Genomic DNA, 17,562 nt, shown 5'->3' with positions numbered 1-17,562 from the left:
TGTCCGCTTAATATTCACATGGCGGCCGCGGCCCCGGTCCGGATAACACGTAATTACGGATCCGGTTATGGAAGTTTCAGCTTTTTAATTCGCGGGTGCCCACAACGTGCCCAGCGCGGGAGTGGCCGTCCCCGGGGGGCGGCGGGTACAAGTAGGCGCCCATTTTCATTAAATTGCGCTCACTCCTAATATTTTCTCAGCATAGAATGAACTGAATTAATATCTTGATGTAATTTACTCTAATTATAGTTCAGTAGCCCATAATTCGCTTACCAATATGAACCCGGGCGGGGGAGGGCGGGGCCGGCGCCGCGGCGGCCAATGGCGGCGCGGGGCGGGGTTTGGGCGGCGGCCAATCAGCGCGCCCGGCAGGAAAATGGCTCCTGAAAGATGGATTTGATGCATTCCGTGTTTGAGTTTGGCTTGTAGTGAAGGTAAATCTTGTTATGTCGGTTGTGATTTTAATGGTGTCCTAAGCGCGGCCGCATGCCAAGATGGGAGCGTGTCGCAGCCCCAAGAGGACATTGGTAATGGAGAATACAGATTAGACGGGTGTGAGCGGCGGCCACGGCGAGAGTGAGAGCGAGAGAGTAGCCAGGATGACCGCCATGTCGGCGGAGGAGCGCCAGCACGAGGACCTGTGCGGCGGCGGGGCGCTGAGTCGCGAGGCCTCGCCCGCCCCGGCGCGCCCCGCCCGGGCCGCCTCGCCGCTGGATTTGAGCCGCGAGGAGGCCCTGCACGCCCACCACGCCCACGCCCGCCACGGCGACGCCCGCAGCCCCAAGGGCGGCCACGGGCGCCTCTCCTTCAGCATCTCGTCGCTCCTGGAGTCTTCGGGGCGCGCGGCGGCGCTGCGGCACCGCCTTCTGGAGGAGGGAAGCGAGGAGGAGCGGGAGAGCGAGGGCTACGGCGGCGGGCGGGGTGAGAGGGACAGTGAGCGGGGCGAGAGGGACAGTGAGAGGGGCAGTGAGCGGGGGGAGCGGGAGGAGCGGGATGGGGACGACCGCGAGAGGCTCAGCTGCGGCGGCAGCGAGCCGGAGGGCGAGGGCGACGACGACGAGGGCGATGCGCGGCCCTTCCAGCCCTTCACCTACACACACATGCCCTTCATGGGCGCGGGGGGCCTGCTGCCGCCCTTCAACCTCGTGCCGCCCATGAGCGCCGCCGCGGCCGCCGTCGCCGCGGGCCTGGGCTCACACGCGTCGCTGGCGCCCATGGGCGGCCCCGGCAGCGTCATCCGCGTGCCCGCACACCGCCCCTCTATGGGTGGCGCCTCGCCGGGCGGCGCCCTGGGTAGCATGCTGCCCCACATGGGCGGCGCGCCCCTTCCCTGGCTGGCGGGACTCACACCCCTCGAACGGACGGCGGCCATGGCGCACCACCTATCGGCCCTGGCGCCCATCACAGGTAAGCCCCGTGACCAGGTGTGTGCAGCACCCAACGCATTAACACACACTTTCACAAATCTACAAGCGCACACACACACACACACACACACACACGCACACACCAGTATTGCTCCGTGCATCCCTCTCCCTCAATTAATAATGTTACGCACCACCACAATAGAACACTCGCTCTCCGCTCTCTGATTTTTGTTGTAAACGTTAACTATTCTTGGTGCCGGTCTGTCACCGCCTCCTCCTCCTTCCCCGCCTCCCCGTCATCACCTCCTACTTCTCCTGCACAGCCATCACCACCGCCACACCCGCTACCAAGATTTCATACTCAGGTAGTTTAAGGAGGAAAATATTACCACACTGTGCGATGAAATATGTAGCGATAACCATGAGAATACACAAGATTTATAACACTGATGTTAAAAATTTCACATCCCCCAACACACACCAACATCACCACCACCAAGCTCAAAGAACTTGTGCGGCTAAGGTAGCAAAAAGTCAACATATTGTTTAATGTTAATTGATCAGAAAAAAAAAATCGAAGGAATAGATTTATGTAAAGGCAAATATTAATTAAATGATTTGCATATTTGACGAAAATATTCTCACGAAAACCCTCTTAAGTAACTGGTTAAAAAATAGCGATAAAAACCCAGATAATAACAAAACTAAAATATGTAGTAGTAGTAGTAGTAGTAGTAGTAGTCTAGTAAAAGTAAAGACAATAAAAATAATAATTGTAATAATTAAAATAATAATATTTAAAAATAATAGTAATAATAATAATAATGATAATAACAATATCAATCATTTTAGTAATACAGATAATAATAGTAATAATGATGATAATGATAATAATGATTATAAACAGACAAATAATAATAATAGTAATTATAATCACAATAAGGGTAATAATAATAATAATAATAATAATAATAATAATAATAATAATAATAATAATAATAATAATAATAATAATGGTAATGATAATAATGTTAATAATAATAATGGCAATAAAAATAATGAAAAAGTACAATTAGTGGCGATAACTTCTTTACCACTCTTTTCATTCGTTCACCCACACTCTCCATCCTCTTCACTTTCATCATCATTATCGCCATCCATCTTTCTCTTCGCCCTTCTGTATCTCCGTGCGTGGCAATTATTCCCTTCCCTTTCCCTCCCTTCTTGCCTTCCCTTCCCTTCCCTTCCCTTGCCTTCCTTCCCTTGCCTTCCCTTCCCTTCCCTTGCCTTTTCCTTCCCTTCCTCCCTCTCTCCCTCCTTCCCTTCTTCCCTCCCTTCCATATAACTCGCAATAAATATGTCCGACCCATTCACTCCTCCGATATTTATTAATCATCAAACGATATTGTATTTCCAACACACACACACACACACACACACACACACAGATACAGATACAGATAGATAGATAGATAGATAGATAGAGAGAGAGAGAGAGAGAGAGAGAGAGAGAGAGAGAGAGAGAGAGAGAAACCCTAACCCAATGTAACGATAATGCAATCTATACAATGATTTAAAAGGATTCCTGGAACGTACAAGTTAGAATACAAAAGGTTTGGAATCCATTACTCTCCCATTACTTACACACACACACACACACACACACACACACACACACACATTGAACATAAAGGAATTTGAAACCATATATATTCTTTCTCACAGACGTACTAAACTCCACACACATGAATATTAAAGAGAAAAAATATAGGTCTATGAATTGTACAGTTTGGAATATTCCTCGCCTAAGACTATGAATTAAGGAAAAGGAAAGACTGCAGGGAGAGAAAGGGAAAGACTAAGGGGAGAAAGGGAAGGACTGGTAATACAGGAAAGGGAAAGACTAAAGGGAGAGAAAGGGAAAGACTAAAGGAAGAAAGGGAAGGATTGGTAATACAGGAAAGGGAAAGACTAAAGGGAGAGCAAGGGAAAGACTAAAGGAAGAAAGGGAAGGATTGGAAATACAGGAAAGGGAAAGACTAAAGGGAGAGCAAGGGAAAGACTAAAGGAAGAAAGGGAAGGATTGGAAATACAGGAAAGGGAAAGACTAAAGGAAGAACAAGGGAAAGACTAAAGGAAGAAAGGGAAGGATTGGAAATACAGGAAAGGGAAAGACCGTAGGTAGCGAAAGGGAAAGAGTATAAATGAGGAAAAGGGAAGAAAGAAAAAAAGGGAAGAAAGGAAACGATTGTTAAAAAAATAAACTGTAGGCAGTGAAAAGAAAAAGAGGAAAAAATAGAAAACTTGTAAATATAGAAAAGACCAGAAGTAAATTTTCCTTTTCCTCTCGCTCTTCTTCCTCTTGTTCTCTTGTCTTATCTTAAAACTCTTCGCCTTTTTAGATTATGAGCACGTCAAGAGGATCATATTTCCATCTCTCTCTCTCTCTCTCTCTCTCTCTCTCTCTCTCTCTCTCTCTCTCTCTCTCTCTCTCTCTCTCTCTCTCACGTGCCATCACAGACCAGCACAGACCACTCCATTAGGACCCATCTGTACCACCACCACCACCACCACCACCACCATTTTTTTATCTTTTTTTAACTTTCACTTTATCTGGCAACACTGAGAGGAATATGTGAGCTGAAACACGCTCATATATTTTTTCTTTTTTTGTTTTTTTTTGTTTTATTGTAAGTTTTAAGTTGGAGTGTTTTATGTTTGTTCTTAGTGCGTGTGTGTGCGTGGGGTGGGTGGGTGTAAATGTGTGTGTGTGTGTGTGTGTGTGTGTGTGTGTGTGTGTGTGTGTGTGTGTGTGTGTGTGTGTGTGTGTGACTTTTTTTTTTGTCTGTGTGTCTGAATGTCCGTTTGATCTCTCTCTCTCTCTCTCTCTCTCTCTCTCTCTCTCTCTCTCTCTCTCTCTCTCTCTCTCTCTCTCTCTCTCTCTCTCTCTCTCTCTCTCTCCACAAGATCACTATCAGATAATGTGGGGAGATGAGGAACAGTCGGAGGAGGGGGAGGATAAGGGGATAAGGGAGGAGGGAGGAGAAGGTAGGAGAGGGGGGAAGAGAGGGGGAGGGGGGAGGAGAAGGTAGGTGAGGGAGAGAGGGAGGGAGGGGGGAGAAGCACATATTTTCCCTTCGTCAGGAGTTCATTTACATCCACCGCTGACTTCCTTAAGGCTCTGACGGCGCTTGTGTGGACGCGCGCCGGCGGAGGCATTAAAATATTTGGGCTTGTCTTCGCCTGATTTTGAGCGCGTCTGTGGTTGGCTTATTTTCACTGTCTCGAGGTTATTTTTGTTTTTCTTGATATATTTTGTCTTCGTCTAACTTTGAGCGCGTCTGTGGTTGGGTTATTTTCACTGTCTGTTGGTTATTTTTGTTTTTCTTGATATATTTTGTCTTCGTCTAACTTTGAGCGCGCCTGTGTTTGAGTTATTTTCACTGTCTCGAAGTTATATTTGTTTTTCAAGATATATTTTTCCCAAAGATGACCATGTGTGTGTGTTTTCATTTTCTCTCTTTAAGCAGTTTCTTCCTTTGCCGTGAGAAATATAAATTATGTGTGTGGTTTCCTCATATTTATCTTGTTTTTTTTTCCAGTTTATAATTCTAACTTGGAACGCATTATTTTTGTGGTTTATATATTCTCACGAACTTTTTTTCTTTCTTTCTTAGATTGCTCGTCTAACTTTGAACGATCGTGGTTTGGTAATTATCACTGACTGTATTTTTTTGTTGCAATGTTTTAAGTCTATTTGTCTGACTTGTAGCATGTGTGGTTTGCCGGAGTGGTTTATTTCCTGTTCTTGTTAGTTTGCTTCTCTTAACTTCAATAATTTTTGGGTTGTATATATTCAGTGACCGGTATGTTTTTCTTTTGTGGGTTTATTCAGTTTATTTGGCTAACGTGCAGCATCTGTGGTTTGTATGACTGGTTTATTTCCTGTTTTTCTTCTTAGTTTGCTTCTCTTAACTTCAATAATTTTTGGGTTGTATACATTCAGTGACCGGTATGTTTTTCTTTTGTGGGTTTATTTAGTTTATTTGGCTAACGTGCAGCATCTGTGGTTTGTATTACTGGTCTATTTCTTGTTTTTTCTTCTTAGTTCGCTTCTCTTAACTTGGATATTTTTTTGCTTGTATATTTTCACGGACTGGTATGTTGTTTTTATTGTTTATTTAGTTTGTCCGGCGTGCAGCATCTGTGGTTTGTCTGTATTTCTTGTCCGCAGCGGTCCGGCCATGGTTTAGGTTATTCATGAATTCTTACTTCAGCCTCTTTACTCATCCTCGGAACACGGCTCAGCTTGTTCACTTTCCTCATGAATATTTAGTTTTCTTACTCATCCTCAGAACACGGCTCAGTTTACTCACTTTCCTCATGAATATTTAGTTTTCTTACTCATCCTCAGAACACGGCTCAGTTTACTCACTTTCCTCATGAATGTTTAGTTTTCTTACTCATCCTCAGAACACGGCTCAGTTTACTCACTTTCCTCATGAATATTTAGTTTTCTTACTCATCCTCAGAACACGGCCCAGTTTACTCACTTTCCTCATGAATGTTTAGTTTTCTTACTCATCCTCAGAACACGGCCCAGTTTACTCACTTTCCTCATGAATATTTAGTTTTCTTACTCATCCTCAGAACACGCCCCAGTTTACTCACTTTCCTCATGAATATTTAGTTTTCTTAATTTTCCTTACTCGCCGTCTTATATATTTTGAGATCAATCCTTCCGGTGCTACTTTTAAAATGTGACTAAAAACTTTATTACTGAATCTACTTTTAAGACAGCCAGGGATTATATTGAAGAATTTGCTCAAGGATAACCAGATCTTTAACTTTTTTTTTTATCATATCCATTAATACTACCTAACGCAACTTCTTAAAATAGCGAACTCCTTCTTTTTTTTCTGTTTATGCTGACAATTTATCGTTTTGCTTCCTTTACACAGTCACTATCACCACCACCATCATCATCGTCATCACCTTCAGCTATTACTAGTGAATGGTAGAATAAAAGTCCTTCACAACTCAATAAATTCGTCGATCTACTTATCATCATTATCTTTTACTTAACATTTATTTAAGATCTTATACATATCTTATCATAATTTTACTTATTTCTTTCATCTTTTACTTCTCTAATCATATTTTAATTATCTAGGTCTACTTAGCATCATTATCTTTTACTAACCATTTATTTAACATCTTATACATATCATATTATTACTTATCTCTTTCATCTTTTACTTCTCTAATCATCTTGTAATTATCATCTTCAGCCATTATTAGTCCACCGCGAAAAAGAAAATCCCTTCGGTCATTTGTTTGTCAAGTTAACACTTTTCCTCAGTACGGGATCTTTCGTTTCTGGTATTCGATCTCGGATGCTGTTTTTGGTAATGTTTTCCGAGTATATTTTTGTCATCAACACAAAATGAAGTCCACCCAGCGAGCGAGAGTAAATTGCCAGGTGAACCCAGTGCTTTTAACCATAAATAGAAATGCTAACCGTAAAAACAATAACAAAAAAGTAACGTGTATAACTGGTTGAGTGTAGCTCATGAGTCTGGTAAAGATCAGCACATCAAAAAAAGGTAAAATATGTATAGAATAAATATATACAAAATAATTGAATATAGGTTCAGTGCAAGCCTCTGAATATAGCACACGAATAATAAAGATCAAGACCGGAGAAAAAGTTTAATGATATATATAAAATAAAACAAATGAGTAGAACAGACTGCATCATATATGGACACCGACGCTAAAAACTGATTCGCACAACAACCTCAAAATACAGCACAAGGGAAGCAAGATAGAATAACCAATCACAAAGAGCCACCGGGGAAGAAGGCGTAAAGAAGGAATATATGGGGAAGGAATCAAACGAAATAAAACAAAATAAAAATGAAATAAAGAAAATGAAGAGAAAATACATGAAAAAAGAAACATAATGTGTGTGTGTGTGTGTGTGTGTGTGTGTGTGTGTGTGTGTGTGTGTGTGTCACTACCCGCGTCTCTTATTCATATGTTCGCTGTGCTTCATTTTGTTCTTCCTTTTATCATTTTCTCATGTTCATTATTTCACTCCATCTTCCTCCTTTCACTAAAATATTGCATACATGATAATTGAATTTTCTAAGCGAAATTTTACTACATAAATACATATTGATATGATTTGTTTTCTAAACAGTTTATATTCAGAAAGATTTCCACTTTTTTACACTAACCAGTTTTATAATCTTCAAACACACACACACACACACACACACACACACACACACACACACACACACACACACACACACACACACACACACACACCACTGCTAAAAAAGAACGTTAATTCTTCCCTACACTCATCGCTTTGAAGATTCAAGCGATCGCTAACACTCTCTCTCTCTCTCTCTCTCTCTCTCTCTCTCTCTCTCTCTCTCTCTCTCTCTCTCTCTCTCTCTCTCTCTCTCTCACACACACACACACACACACACACACACACCAAAAAACTGCTCAGCCACGATTGTATAGCAGAAGTTTATAAATAATTGAACTCCCTTCCTGGCCCAGTCACACTCTCCCCTATCTCGCCCTCGCGCTCTCCCTACTCTCCCTCGCCCCCTCCCTACTCTCCCTTCTTCCCTTCCCCTCTCTTTCCCCTCACCTCTCTCCCCTCCTTCTGTCTCTTTCTCTTTCCTTCCCTCGTTCCTCTCTCTCTCTCTCTTCCCCTCTCCCTCTGGTTTCATTCTCCCTCACATTTTCTCTCTCTCTCTCTCTCTCTCTCTCTCTCTCTCTCTCTCTCTCTCTCTCTCTCTCTCTCATAGTATATCACCACGATTTTCAGTTACTAAATACAGAAGACAAGAGTAAAAGAAGAGGAAAAGGAAGAGGAGGAGGAAGAGAAGGAAGAAGGGAAACGGAAGTGCTAAGTGGAGCTGTAAGTGAAAGTATGAAGGTCGTGTGTGTGTGTGCGTGCGTGTGTGTGTGTGTGTGTGTGTGTGTGTGTGTGACGGATGCGGTGGAAGGGTGTGAGGACAGGTGTGACATGTTACAGAAGATGAAGTAACGCTCAATCATCATCGTCATCATCATCATTATCATCATCATCATTATCATCACTATTATCATCATTTTCGACGACTTCACTCTTGTTGTTGTCAGTCGTCATATATTAGTCGTCTTTCTCATATGTCTACGCGTTCGTGTGTGTGTGTGTGGGGGGGGGGGGGGGTGCGTGTGCGTGTGTGTGTGTGCGTGCGTGCGTGTGTGTTCCCATTGCTTCCAAATGCAAACTTTTTCCGTTATTCCTTTGTTTATCTAACCTCTGTTTTGTCGGCTTTCATCATTACATGCCTATCTTTTCCTTCTACATTCCTTTCCTCTCTCTCCCTTTTTTATATATATATATATTTTTTTTTACGTCGCGGCCTATAGCGCCGGTAGGCTTCTTCCCGGTGGGGCCTGATGGTCGGCCCAGCCCGTTCTGGCGCAGGCGAGTGTTTATAGTGGCGCCATCTTGTATTGGCTCATGCTGCCCTCCCGGAGCTCATCTTTAATCCTAGAATCTAGAGTCCGGGTTGATAGGTGGTCTTCTGTACAGCATGTGGGTAGTTTTAAGCCACTCGGCGGCGGCTGAAAAATCCCAGCTTGGTGGCACCGGGCGGGGATTGAACTCGCGTCCTCCTGAACGCGATGCTGTTGCTCTGTCGACTCAGCCACCGCCTCCCCTTTTTGCCTTTTCCTTCTCACCTGAACCTTTCTTTCCATTTCTTTATACATCCTTCACCATCATTCCTTCCTTTCCTATCATTTCCTCTATTCATTTTTTCTGTGCTTGTGAGTGTGTGTGTGTGTGTGTGTGTGTGTGTGTGTGTGTGTGTGTGTGATGGAAGCGTCTTGGTATACAGTGGAGACCCGCGCCGGCTTAAGCATCAATACATCACACTCAGTCATCACAAAAGAAAATTTATGCAGTGAACGTAAATCAAGAACATTATCATTTTTTTATTCCGATGGCAGTTTCGCGTCGACAGCAACTTCAGAACATCAATAAGAGCAAACATAAATAACAAATAAATTTAATAATAATAATAATAATAATAATAATAATAATAATAATAATAATAATAATAATAATAATAATAATAATAATAATAATAATAATAATAATAATAATAATAATAATAATAATAATAATAATAATAACAATAATAATAATAATAATAATAATAATAATAATAATAATAATAATAATAATAATAATAATAATAATAATAATAATAATAATAATAATAATAATAACAATAATAATAATAAATGGTAATCGAATACAAGCTTACACTGTTACCAGATCAAAGAAACCGATGAATCCTTATCACCACGGCCTTGAGAGAGAGAGAGAGAGAGAGAGAGAGAGAGAGAGAGAGAGAGAGAGAGAGAGAGAGAGAGAGAGAGAGAGAGAGAGAGAGAGAGAGAGAGAGAGAGAGACAGAGAACGACTGAGAGAGACAGACAAAGACAGAGAGAAACCAGGTAACTTCTCAAAACATGCGAACGAGACGATTCAGAAACTCCTCATTCACCGCGAAGACAAATGACGATCGACACAGACGAAGGCAGAAAACGAGAACAAGAACGAAAGAAAACAAGATAAGAAAACACACGCAGCATAATGAAACAAAGACGATGCAATGTGGAGAGCTCGCCCGCCCGTCTCAGCCCGACCCCCGCATGACTATTAAAGCTAAAAGTTCCATTAGAAAAAGACTCGCTTTATGCAAATGGCCCAGGAAATGCAAGAGGAATATTATAAGCTGATGTATGAGCCCTAATGGGTGTGGAATTTAGAGATTAGGAAACATTAGCCGGCTTATAATGGGCTAAATAGAGATGGATGAATGGACGGTGAACGGGCGGATAAATAGATAGATTAATGGGTGAATTAGTAGGTACAGCAGTGGAGTCTGATAGATTGATAATGGCGACGTTGGCGGAATAGATAAACAGAGGGAGGGGGAGGGAGGGGGAGGTGGAAAGGGGGAGAGAGAGAGAGAGAGAGAGAGAGAGAGAGAGAGAGAGAGAGAGAGAGAGAGAGAGAGAGAGAGAGAGAGAGAGAGAGAGACATTGATAGGTGTATAGATGAATGTAGAAAAGAAAACAGAAAATTATACAAAGAAAAAGACAATGATAGATGTACAGATGAATAGATATAGAAAAAAAAACCGGATAGATAAAACATTCATAATATAAACAAACCGAAATAGATAAATTAGTAAACAGACAGATAGACAAAGACAGATATGGACAAACAGACAGACAGACAGACAAACCCATGAAGAGGAGACGCACGCAGCGGACGCTTTTGAAAGATGGTAATGATGATAGGCGTATTAGATCTTTGTTTATTTGTCCGTTTGTTTGTGTGTCGCCGTGCTCCTCTCGGGGGAAGAAAGAGGTATAATTGGAGACACAAACAGACACACAACTGACGGGAACTTCGATATGTCACTCCTCCTCCTCCTCCTCCTCCTCGCCCACCTGCACCTGAGTTTTCACCCCTTACCTGCCCGCTCTCTCACCTGTCTCTAACTCTGCTCTCCTCGCAACACTAGCTCTTCTCACTGCAACACTACAACACAAACAACTGCAACACTAAATCTACAAAAACAACACTACCTTACAACTACTACTGTTATTATTTTTACACTATAATGAAACACAAAACCAACACTACAACACAAACAACTGCAACACTAAATCAACAAAAACAACACTACCTTACAACTACTACTGTTATTCTTTTTACACTATAATGAAACACAAAACTAACACTACAACACTGAACTGCAACACTATAACAAAACACTACCTCAGAACAACTACAACTGCTAATATTTCTATTGCTACTGAATGGCAATACACGAACACTAACATACAATGCAACACTATACCAACACTTAACTCAGAACTATTACTAATGCTACTACTCAATGGCAACACTAACACTAAATTAAAAACAATAACACAAAAGGCATCCTCACCACGGCCAACACTAACACGGCAACACAAAATGATGGAATGAATGTAAGTTAAGGATTAGGAGGAGGAAGAGTAGGAAGAAAAGAGGAGGAATAGAAGAGTACGAAAAGGAAGCGGTGGGAGGAGCAATACAAATACAGTAACAAAGAACACTACAACAAAATAGAAGGAGTAAGAGGAATGGATGAAAAGGAAAACAAAGAACACTACAACACAATAGGAGGAGGAAAAAGCAAAGAGGAAGAAAAGGAAGATAAATAACACTACAACACAATAGAAGAAGAAGAAGAAGAAGAATTAAGAGAAGAGGGAGAAAAGGAAGACAAAGAACACTGCAACACAACAGAAGGAGGAATAAGCAAAGAGGAAGAAAACGAAGAAAAATAACACTACAACACAATAAAAGAAGAATTAAGAGAAGAGGAAGAAAAGGAAGACAAAGAACACTACAACACAATAGAAGGAGGAAAAAGCAAAGAGGAAGAAAAGGAAGACAAAGAACACTGCAACACAATAGAAGAAGGAGGAATAACAAAAGAGGAAGAAAAGGAAGACAAAAGAACACTACAACACAAGAGAACGAGAAGAAGGAGAAAGCGAAGAGGAAGAAGAGGAGTAACACAAACAAACAGAAACAGTAACACACCCAAACAGCCTCCGCAATACTAAGAAACACTCCTCATGTACAACACAAAACTTTGGTGCAACACACATATCTTTGCTTCTCGCCCCCCTCCCCCTCCCCCCCCCACGAAAACTTATTAAACTCCTGACACACTGTGGAGATAATATGCTCTCTCTCTCTCTCTCTCTCTCTCTCTCTCTCTCTCTCTCTCTCTCTCTCTCTCTCTCTCTCTCTCTCTCTCTCTCTCTCTCTCTCTCTCTCCTCCTCTCTCTCTCCCCACTCTCCCTTCCTCTTTCTTTCTCCCTCCCTCCCTCATGTGTTCTCCCCTACCGAAAGATAATGGACTCGCCTTACGGTGTTGCCAAATAAGAAAAGCACAAAATGTTTCTACAAATAATTAAAAAAAAACGTCTGGGAATTTTTTATTTTTGTTTAGGTATTTCTTTCTCTGATTTTGCCCTCGTTTTGCATACGTGACTGAAAGGAAACGGATCGGAAAGTGTGTTAGCGTGTTTACGAACCTAAAAAAAAGGAAAACAAAATAAAAAAAAGTTATATACGAATGTGCCACGAAGATTGAAGACACACACGTCCCATACCCATGAGAGTACCAACAGATGGATACAAAAAAAACAAAGATATTGGAAGGTAGATTACAATTTCATGTTCTTGTGATTAAAAAATCAAAAGTGGAAATTCGACATTTTGACACATGTAATAAATTAGGTACAAGAGACCAAAATTCTCATCTGAAAATGTATAGCTCATAAAAACAGTCATAATAATGCTAAGGATGCTAATAATAATATAAAGGATGATGATAGTAACAGTGAAGAAGGGGCATAGGCTACAGCTGCGCGTGGCCTCGGTGCTCATCTCCATCACATTGGCCCTTGAGTGGTGGGAAAAACCGTCAGCCCGGGACACAGGGCCAGCGTGACATTCGGGTTACCACAGTTTACCTTCCCAGGTGTGCCCAGGTACCCATTTATCGACCAGCCCGAAAAAGAGAATGAGCAGTTGCGTGAGTTGAACGGCAACTACCCAGGGCGGGATTCGAACCGGACCCGTGGATTCGTTGTTTAGCACAATAAGCACTGCACCACGGAAGCGATATGATGATAGTAGTAATAATAGAATAATAATAGCAATACTAATACTAATGATGATAAACATAATAACCAAATAAGATATAAGAAAATAATTGAAAACGAACCAGCAAATGATGAAAAAAAACCCCACAGTGCAACGAAAAATAGGATAAAAGGTAAACAACAATTTAATAAAAAAAATCTATGTAAAATAAATGAAAAATAAGCTTGCACATAGAAGGCTAAAACCAAACGGCCAAAGAAACGCTCCATCACGCAACACTAACTCAGGGCTGTTCCGCAACTCAAAATTCTCCGAAACATTTGTAAAGGAAGAATGATAACAAAAACAGGTGAGGCAGAATATGTAGAGGGAAGCGAGGAGAGAGAGAGAGAGAGAGAGAGAGAGAGAGAGAGAGAGAGAGAGAGAGAGAGAGAGAGAGAGAATATGATAGACAAAGAAAAGTGAAAGAAAACAGAATAATGCATAAATAAATAAAAACAAGAAAAGAAAAAATAAGGAAAAATAGAAGAATTAGGAAAAAAGGGTGCTCTCTCTCTCTCTCTCTCTCTCTCTCTCTCTCTCATTATATAGAAGAGGATGGCGCAGTCACTTCCTATTCACCTTCGATATTAATATGCATCTCTACCGCAGCTGAAGAAGGGGAGGGAGGGAGGGAGAGGGGAGAGGAGAGGAAGAAGGGGGGAGGGGGTGCTGCTCTTACCTGACCTTCAATTAAAAGCCAATGATCAGGAGGAGGAGGAGGAGGAGGAGGAGGAGGAGGAGGAGGAGGAAGAGTTGGGTGATGATGATGATAGTAATGATGATGGAGAGAAAGATAGATATTGGGAAAAAAAAGATGGAGGGAGAGAAGCAAAAAAAGTAACTACAAACATTAAAAAAACGAGTGAAATAAGAGGGAAAAGAAAGATAAAAACAGGGCGAAGCAAAATAACACAGCTACAAACACCCAAAAGAAAACGAGAATGATAAAAGAAAACCCTAAAAAAAAAATAACACGAAAAGGAACTTACCTGTATCCTCTCCTAATTACAATTTGTCCCAGGTGATTTGTATGTATAAACACCGAAACCTTCACCTCGGCGGCCGCTTCAAACCCGCCGGAGAATAATACGTTGACTCCCTCCCGCCTTCCGTCCTCTCTTCTTCTTCCTTTCCTCCTTCCTTCCTTCCTTCCTCTCTATCTCCAACTCTCACACTAGGTCACTCCCGCCTTCCTTCCTCTCTTCTTCCCTTCCTCCTTCCTTCCTTCCTCTCTATCTCCAACTCTCACACTCGGTCACTCCCGCCTTCCTCTATTCTTTTTCCCTTCCTCCTCCCTTCCTTCCTCTCTATCTCCAACTCTCACACTCGGTCACTCCCGCCTTCCTTCCTCTCTTCTTCTTCCCTTCCTCCTTCCTTCCTTCCTCTCTATCTCCAACTCTCACACTCGGTCACTCCCGCCTTCCTCTATTCTTCTTCCCTTCCTCCTCCCTTCCTTTCTCCCTATCTCTAACTCTCACACTCGGTCACTCCCGCCTTCCTTCCTCTCTTCTTCCCTTCCTCCTTCCTTCCTTCCTCTCTATCTCCAACTCTCACACTAGGTCACTCCCGCCTTCCTTCCTCTCTTCTTCTTCCCTTCCTCCTTCCTTCCTTTCTCCCTATCTCTAACTCTCACACTCGGTCACTCCCGCCTTCCTTCCTCTCTTCTTCTTCCCTTCCTCCTTCCTTCCTTTCTCCCTATCTCTAACTCTCACACTCGGTCACTCCCTCCTTCCTTCCTCTCTCTCTCTCTCTCTCTCTCTCTCTCCACCCCCGACACGCTTCATGCAAATTCGGCAAGTGTCCAGACGAGAGCCGCTTCGCCGTCCCGTCTTGAAGCCCCGAACCCGCCAATTAGAAGGGCCGGGACACGCCTGGGCTCGCGCAGGAGTGTGTTCCGAAGCTTTTGAACGAAGCGGCGTCGGGGAGGCGAGTCGTTTGGGATAATTGAGTTGCTATGTCCGCCTTTACGATGGTGGGTTGACGACTTTCAGGCAAACCGGTCAAGTGGAAGCAATTACCGACCATTGAAGGTGAGGAAAAAGATAAAAAAGGAAGAAAATATAAATGCATGAACGGTGACTTAAGTAAAACCTCCACGAAGCGAGTTTTGTGAAATTAATAGAAGGTAAATCAAAGGCAGCGAGACGGGAATGTGTTAGACGAAGACGAAGATTAAACGAAAATTATATGAAAAAAAAAGAATAAAAAGAAAACCCGACACATTCCAGACAGCAACGACACGACTCAATGCACAAAAAATATTAGAAAAAAGAGAAAAGTAGCGAAAAGTGACACGAAACGACACAAAGGAAAAATATCAATGAGTTTTTAAAAAGATTGACCGCCCAACGTCCTCCACCTCCTCCTCCTCTTCTTTTTCTTTTTCTCTTTCTTTTTTTTCTTTCTTCTTCTTCTCCTCCTCCTCCTTCCCCCCCTCCTCCTCCTCTTCCCCCCCTCTCCTCCTCTTCCTTCCCCCCTCCTCCTCCTCACCCACCTCCTCCTCTTCTTTTTCTTTTTCTTTTTCTCTTTCTTCTTCTTCTTCTTCTCCTCCTCCTCCTTCCCCCCTCCTCCTACTCCTCTTCTTTCCCCATCCCCTCCCCGTAAAAGGAACCACTCAATTTACGGCTAACAACAGCGTAAAAGCAAGACATTTGATTGGCTAATACCTAAGAGACCATTAACCAATCGGAGGGAGCCTTAGTGAAGCGTTCTTACATTGCTTCATCTTCGTTTTCTCTCCTTCAATTACCTCGTGAAAGAGAAGAGAGGAGAGAGAGGCTATAAAAAGAGGTGCAGAGAGAGAGAGAGAGAGAGAGAGAGAGAGAGAGAGAGAGAGAATATGAGGAATCTGCTAAAAGGGTTCCTCGCCGTTTTGGCTACACTGCCCCGTGCCGATAATGGATCACTTATCTTTACTGGCAACACTTATCCGTCCTTCCCTTTGCTTTTAAGACAAGAATCTGGCCAGAAAGTAAAGGCGGCTGAGGATGAAACATACGAAGTGAAGAAAAAAATAAATAAATGGGTTAGAAGGGAAATTCGGTTGGTGAATATGTGTAAGGTAAAGTTGGAAGCATACGCTATAGCTGCGCGTGGCGGCGGTGCTCACCTCCGTCCCTTTGGCCCTTTGAGCAATGGGAGAGGCCCGTAACCCGACACAGGGCCAGTGTGACGTCCGGGTTACCACAGTTTACCTTCCCCAGGTGTCCCCAGGTATCCATTTATCGACCATCCGGAAAGAATTGGATGAACAGCTGGGTGGGCTGCACTCCGACTGTCCAGGGCGGGATTCGAACCCAGGCCCGCAGCTTCGTAGCCAGGGACGCTAAACACTGCACCACGGAGTCGTATGTGTAATAGGAGTGTACTAAATTATATAATGAGAGAAAATGAAGACAAGGTTAGGGAGTGTTGTTTGTAGAGGTTATCAAAGGAAGACAGAGTTACTGGAGACAATATTATAGACGATTAACTTACAAAAGATTAGGCTTAAAAGAGGTTATCAAAAGCAGACAAGGTTACAGAAGACAATGTTATAGAAGACAGGATTGCAAAAGGTTCAGTTGCAAGGGAGGTTACCAAAGGAGGGCAAAAGTACAAAGGACAAAGCTACTGAAGGTCAAGTTTAAGAGAGGTTATCGAAAGAAGACAAAATTACGGATGACAAATTACAGAGGTTTAAAGAGAGGTAATCAAAAGAGTTGGGAAATTAGGAAGAAGGGAAATATCTTACCTGTATTCGTTTTCGTCCGGTGGTCTTGCCTCTGGATCTGCCTTTTTATAAACCTGCGAAAAAAAAAATATGGATAAGTACACCTCTATGGCTGTTTGAATGTCTGTAATTGTGTAGGTCTGTCCGTTTGCCTGTTGGTCAGTGGTTCTGTGTGCTTGTCTCTTGTTTTGTCGAGTATTATTCTTGTTTGAACGTTCTCTCTCTCTCTCTCTCTCTCTCTCTCTCTCTCTCTCTCTCTCTCTCTCTCTCTCTCTCTCTCTCTCTCTCTCTCTCTCTCTCTTATCCTCCTCCAGAAAACATGAGTCAATGTGAATCAATTAGAATACATTATAAAAAGGTATCTTAAATTATCATTCTTACCACTTTCATTATTATCATTGCCGCCCCACGCCCACCATTGCTGTACAATCTCACCCATCGGACGCGCATAATCACAGGTCGTTATATTACCTGTCCGCACCGAGGTTGGTTCCTATTAGGCGTCTCGTCAGGTGATACGAAAACCGGTAAGTCATTCGCAATTCATTTTTATTCGGGGAGAGCGTAAAATAAATAGAAGCAAGAAAATAATAGAGAAATGCCAGAATGTGTCGTTAGGAAATGTTCGAGAAAGTGATAATATATATACACAGACGCGAACACTGTGAACGGAAT

At 42.5% G+C, this 17,562-nt stretch overlaps 1 protein-coding gene across 3 annotated transcripts in view; it reads left to right on the top strand.

The window, feature by feature from the left end:
• Positions 1-272: 272 nt before the first annotated feature.
• The window catches only part of LOC126998013 (homeobox protein HMX1-like), a 102,240-nt gene continuing 84,950 nt past the window's right edge, over positions 273-17,562 (top strand). The window contains exons 1-2 of one of the 3 annotated variants that reach the window (XM_050859293.1): positions 273-1,407; positions 5,045-5,077. In XM_050859293.1, the coding sequence (XP_050715250.1) occupies positions 600-1,407; positions 5,045-5,077 (841 nt within the window). In that variant the 5' untranslated portion in view covers positions 273-599. The remainder of the gene's footprint in view (positions 1,408-5,044; positions 5,078-17,562) is intronic. The other 2 variants (XM_050859294.1, XM_050859295.1) reach the window with 2 other exon arrangements.

This window comes from Eriocheir sinensis, chromosome 13, assembly GCF_024679095.1.
Source record: "Eriocheir sinensis breed Jianghai 21 chromosome 13, ASM2467909v1, whole genome shotgun sequence".
NCBI classification, from domain to species: Eukaryota; Metazoa; Arthropoda; class Malacostraca; order Decapoda; family Varunidae; genus Eriocheir; species Eriocheir sinensis.
This window is presented reverse-complemented; position numbering and strand designations above follow the sequence as displayed.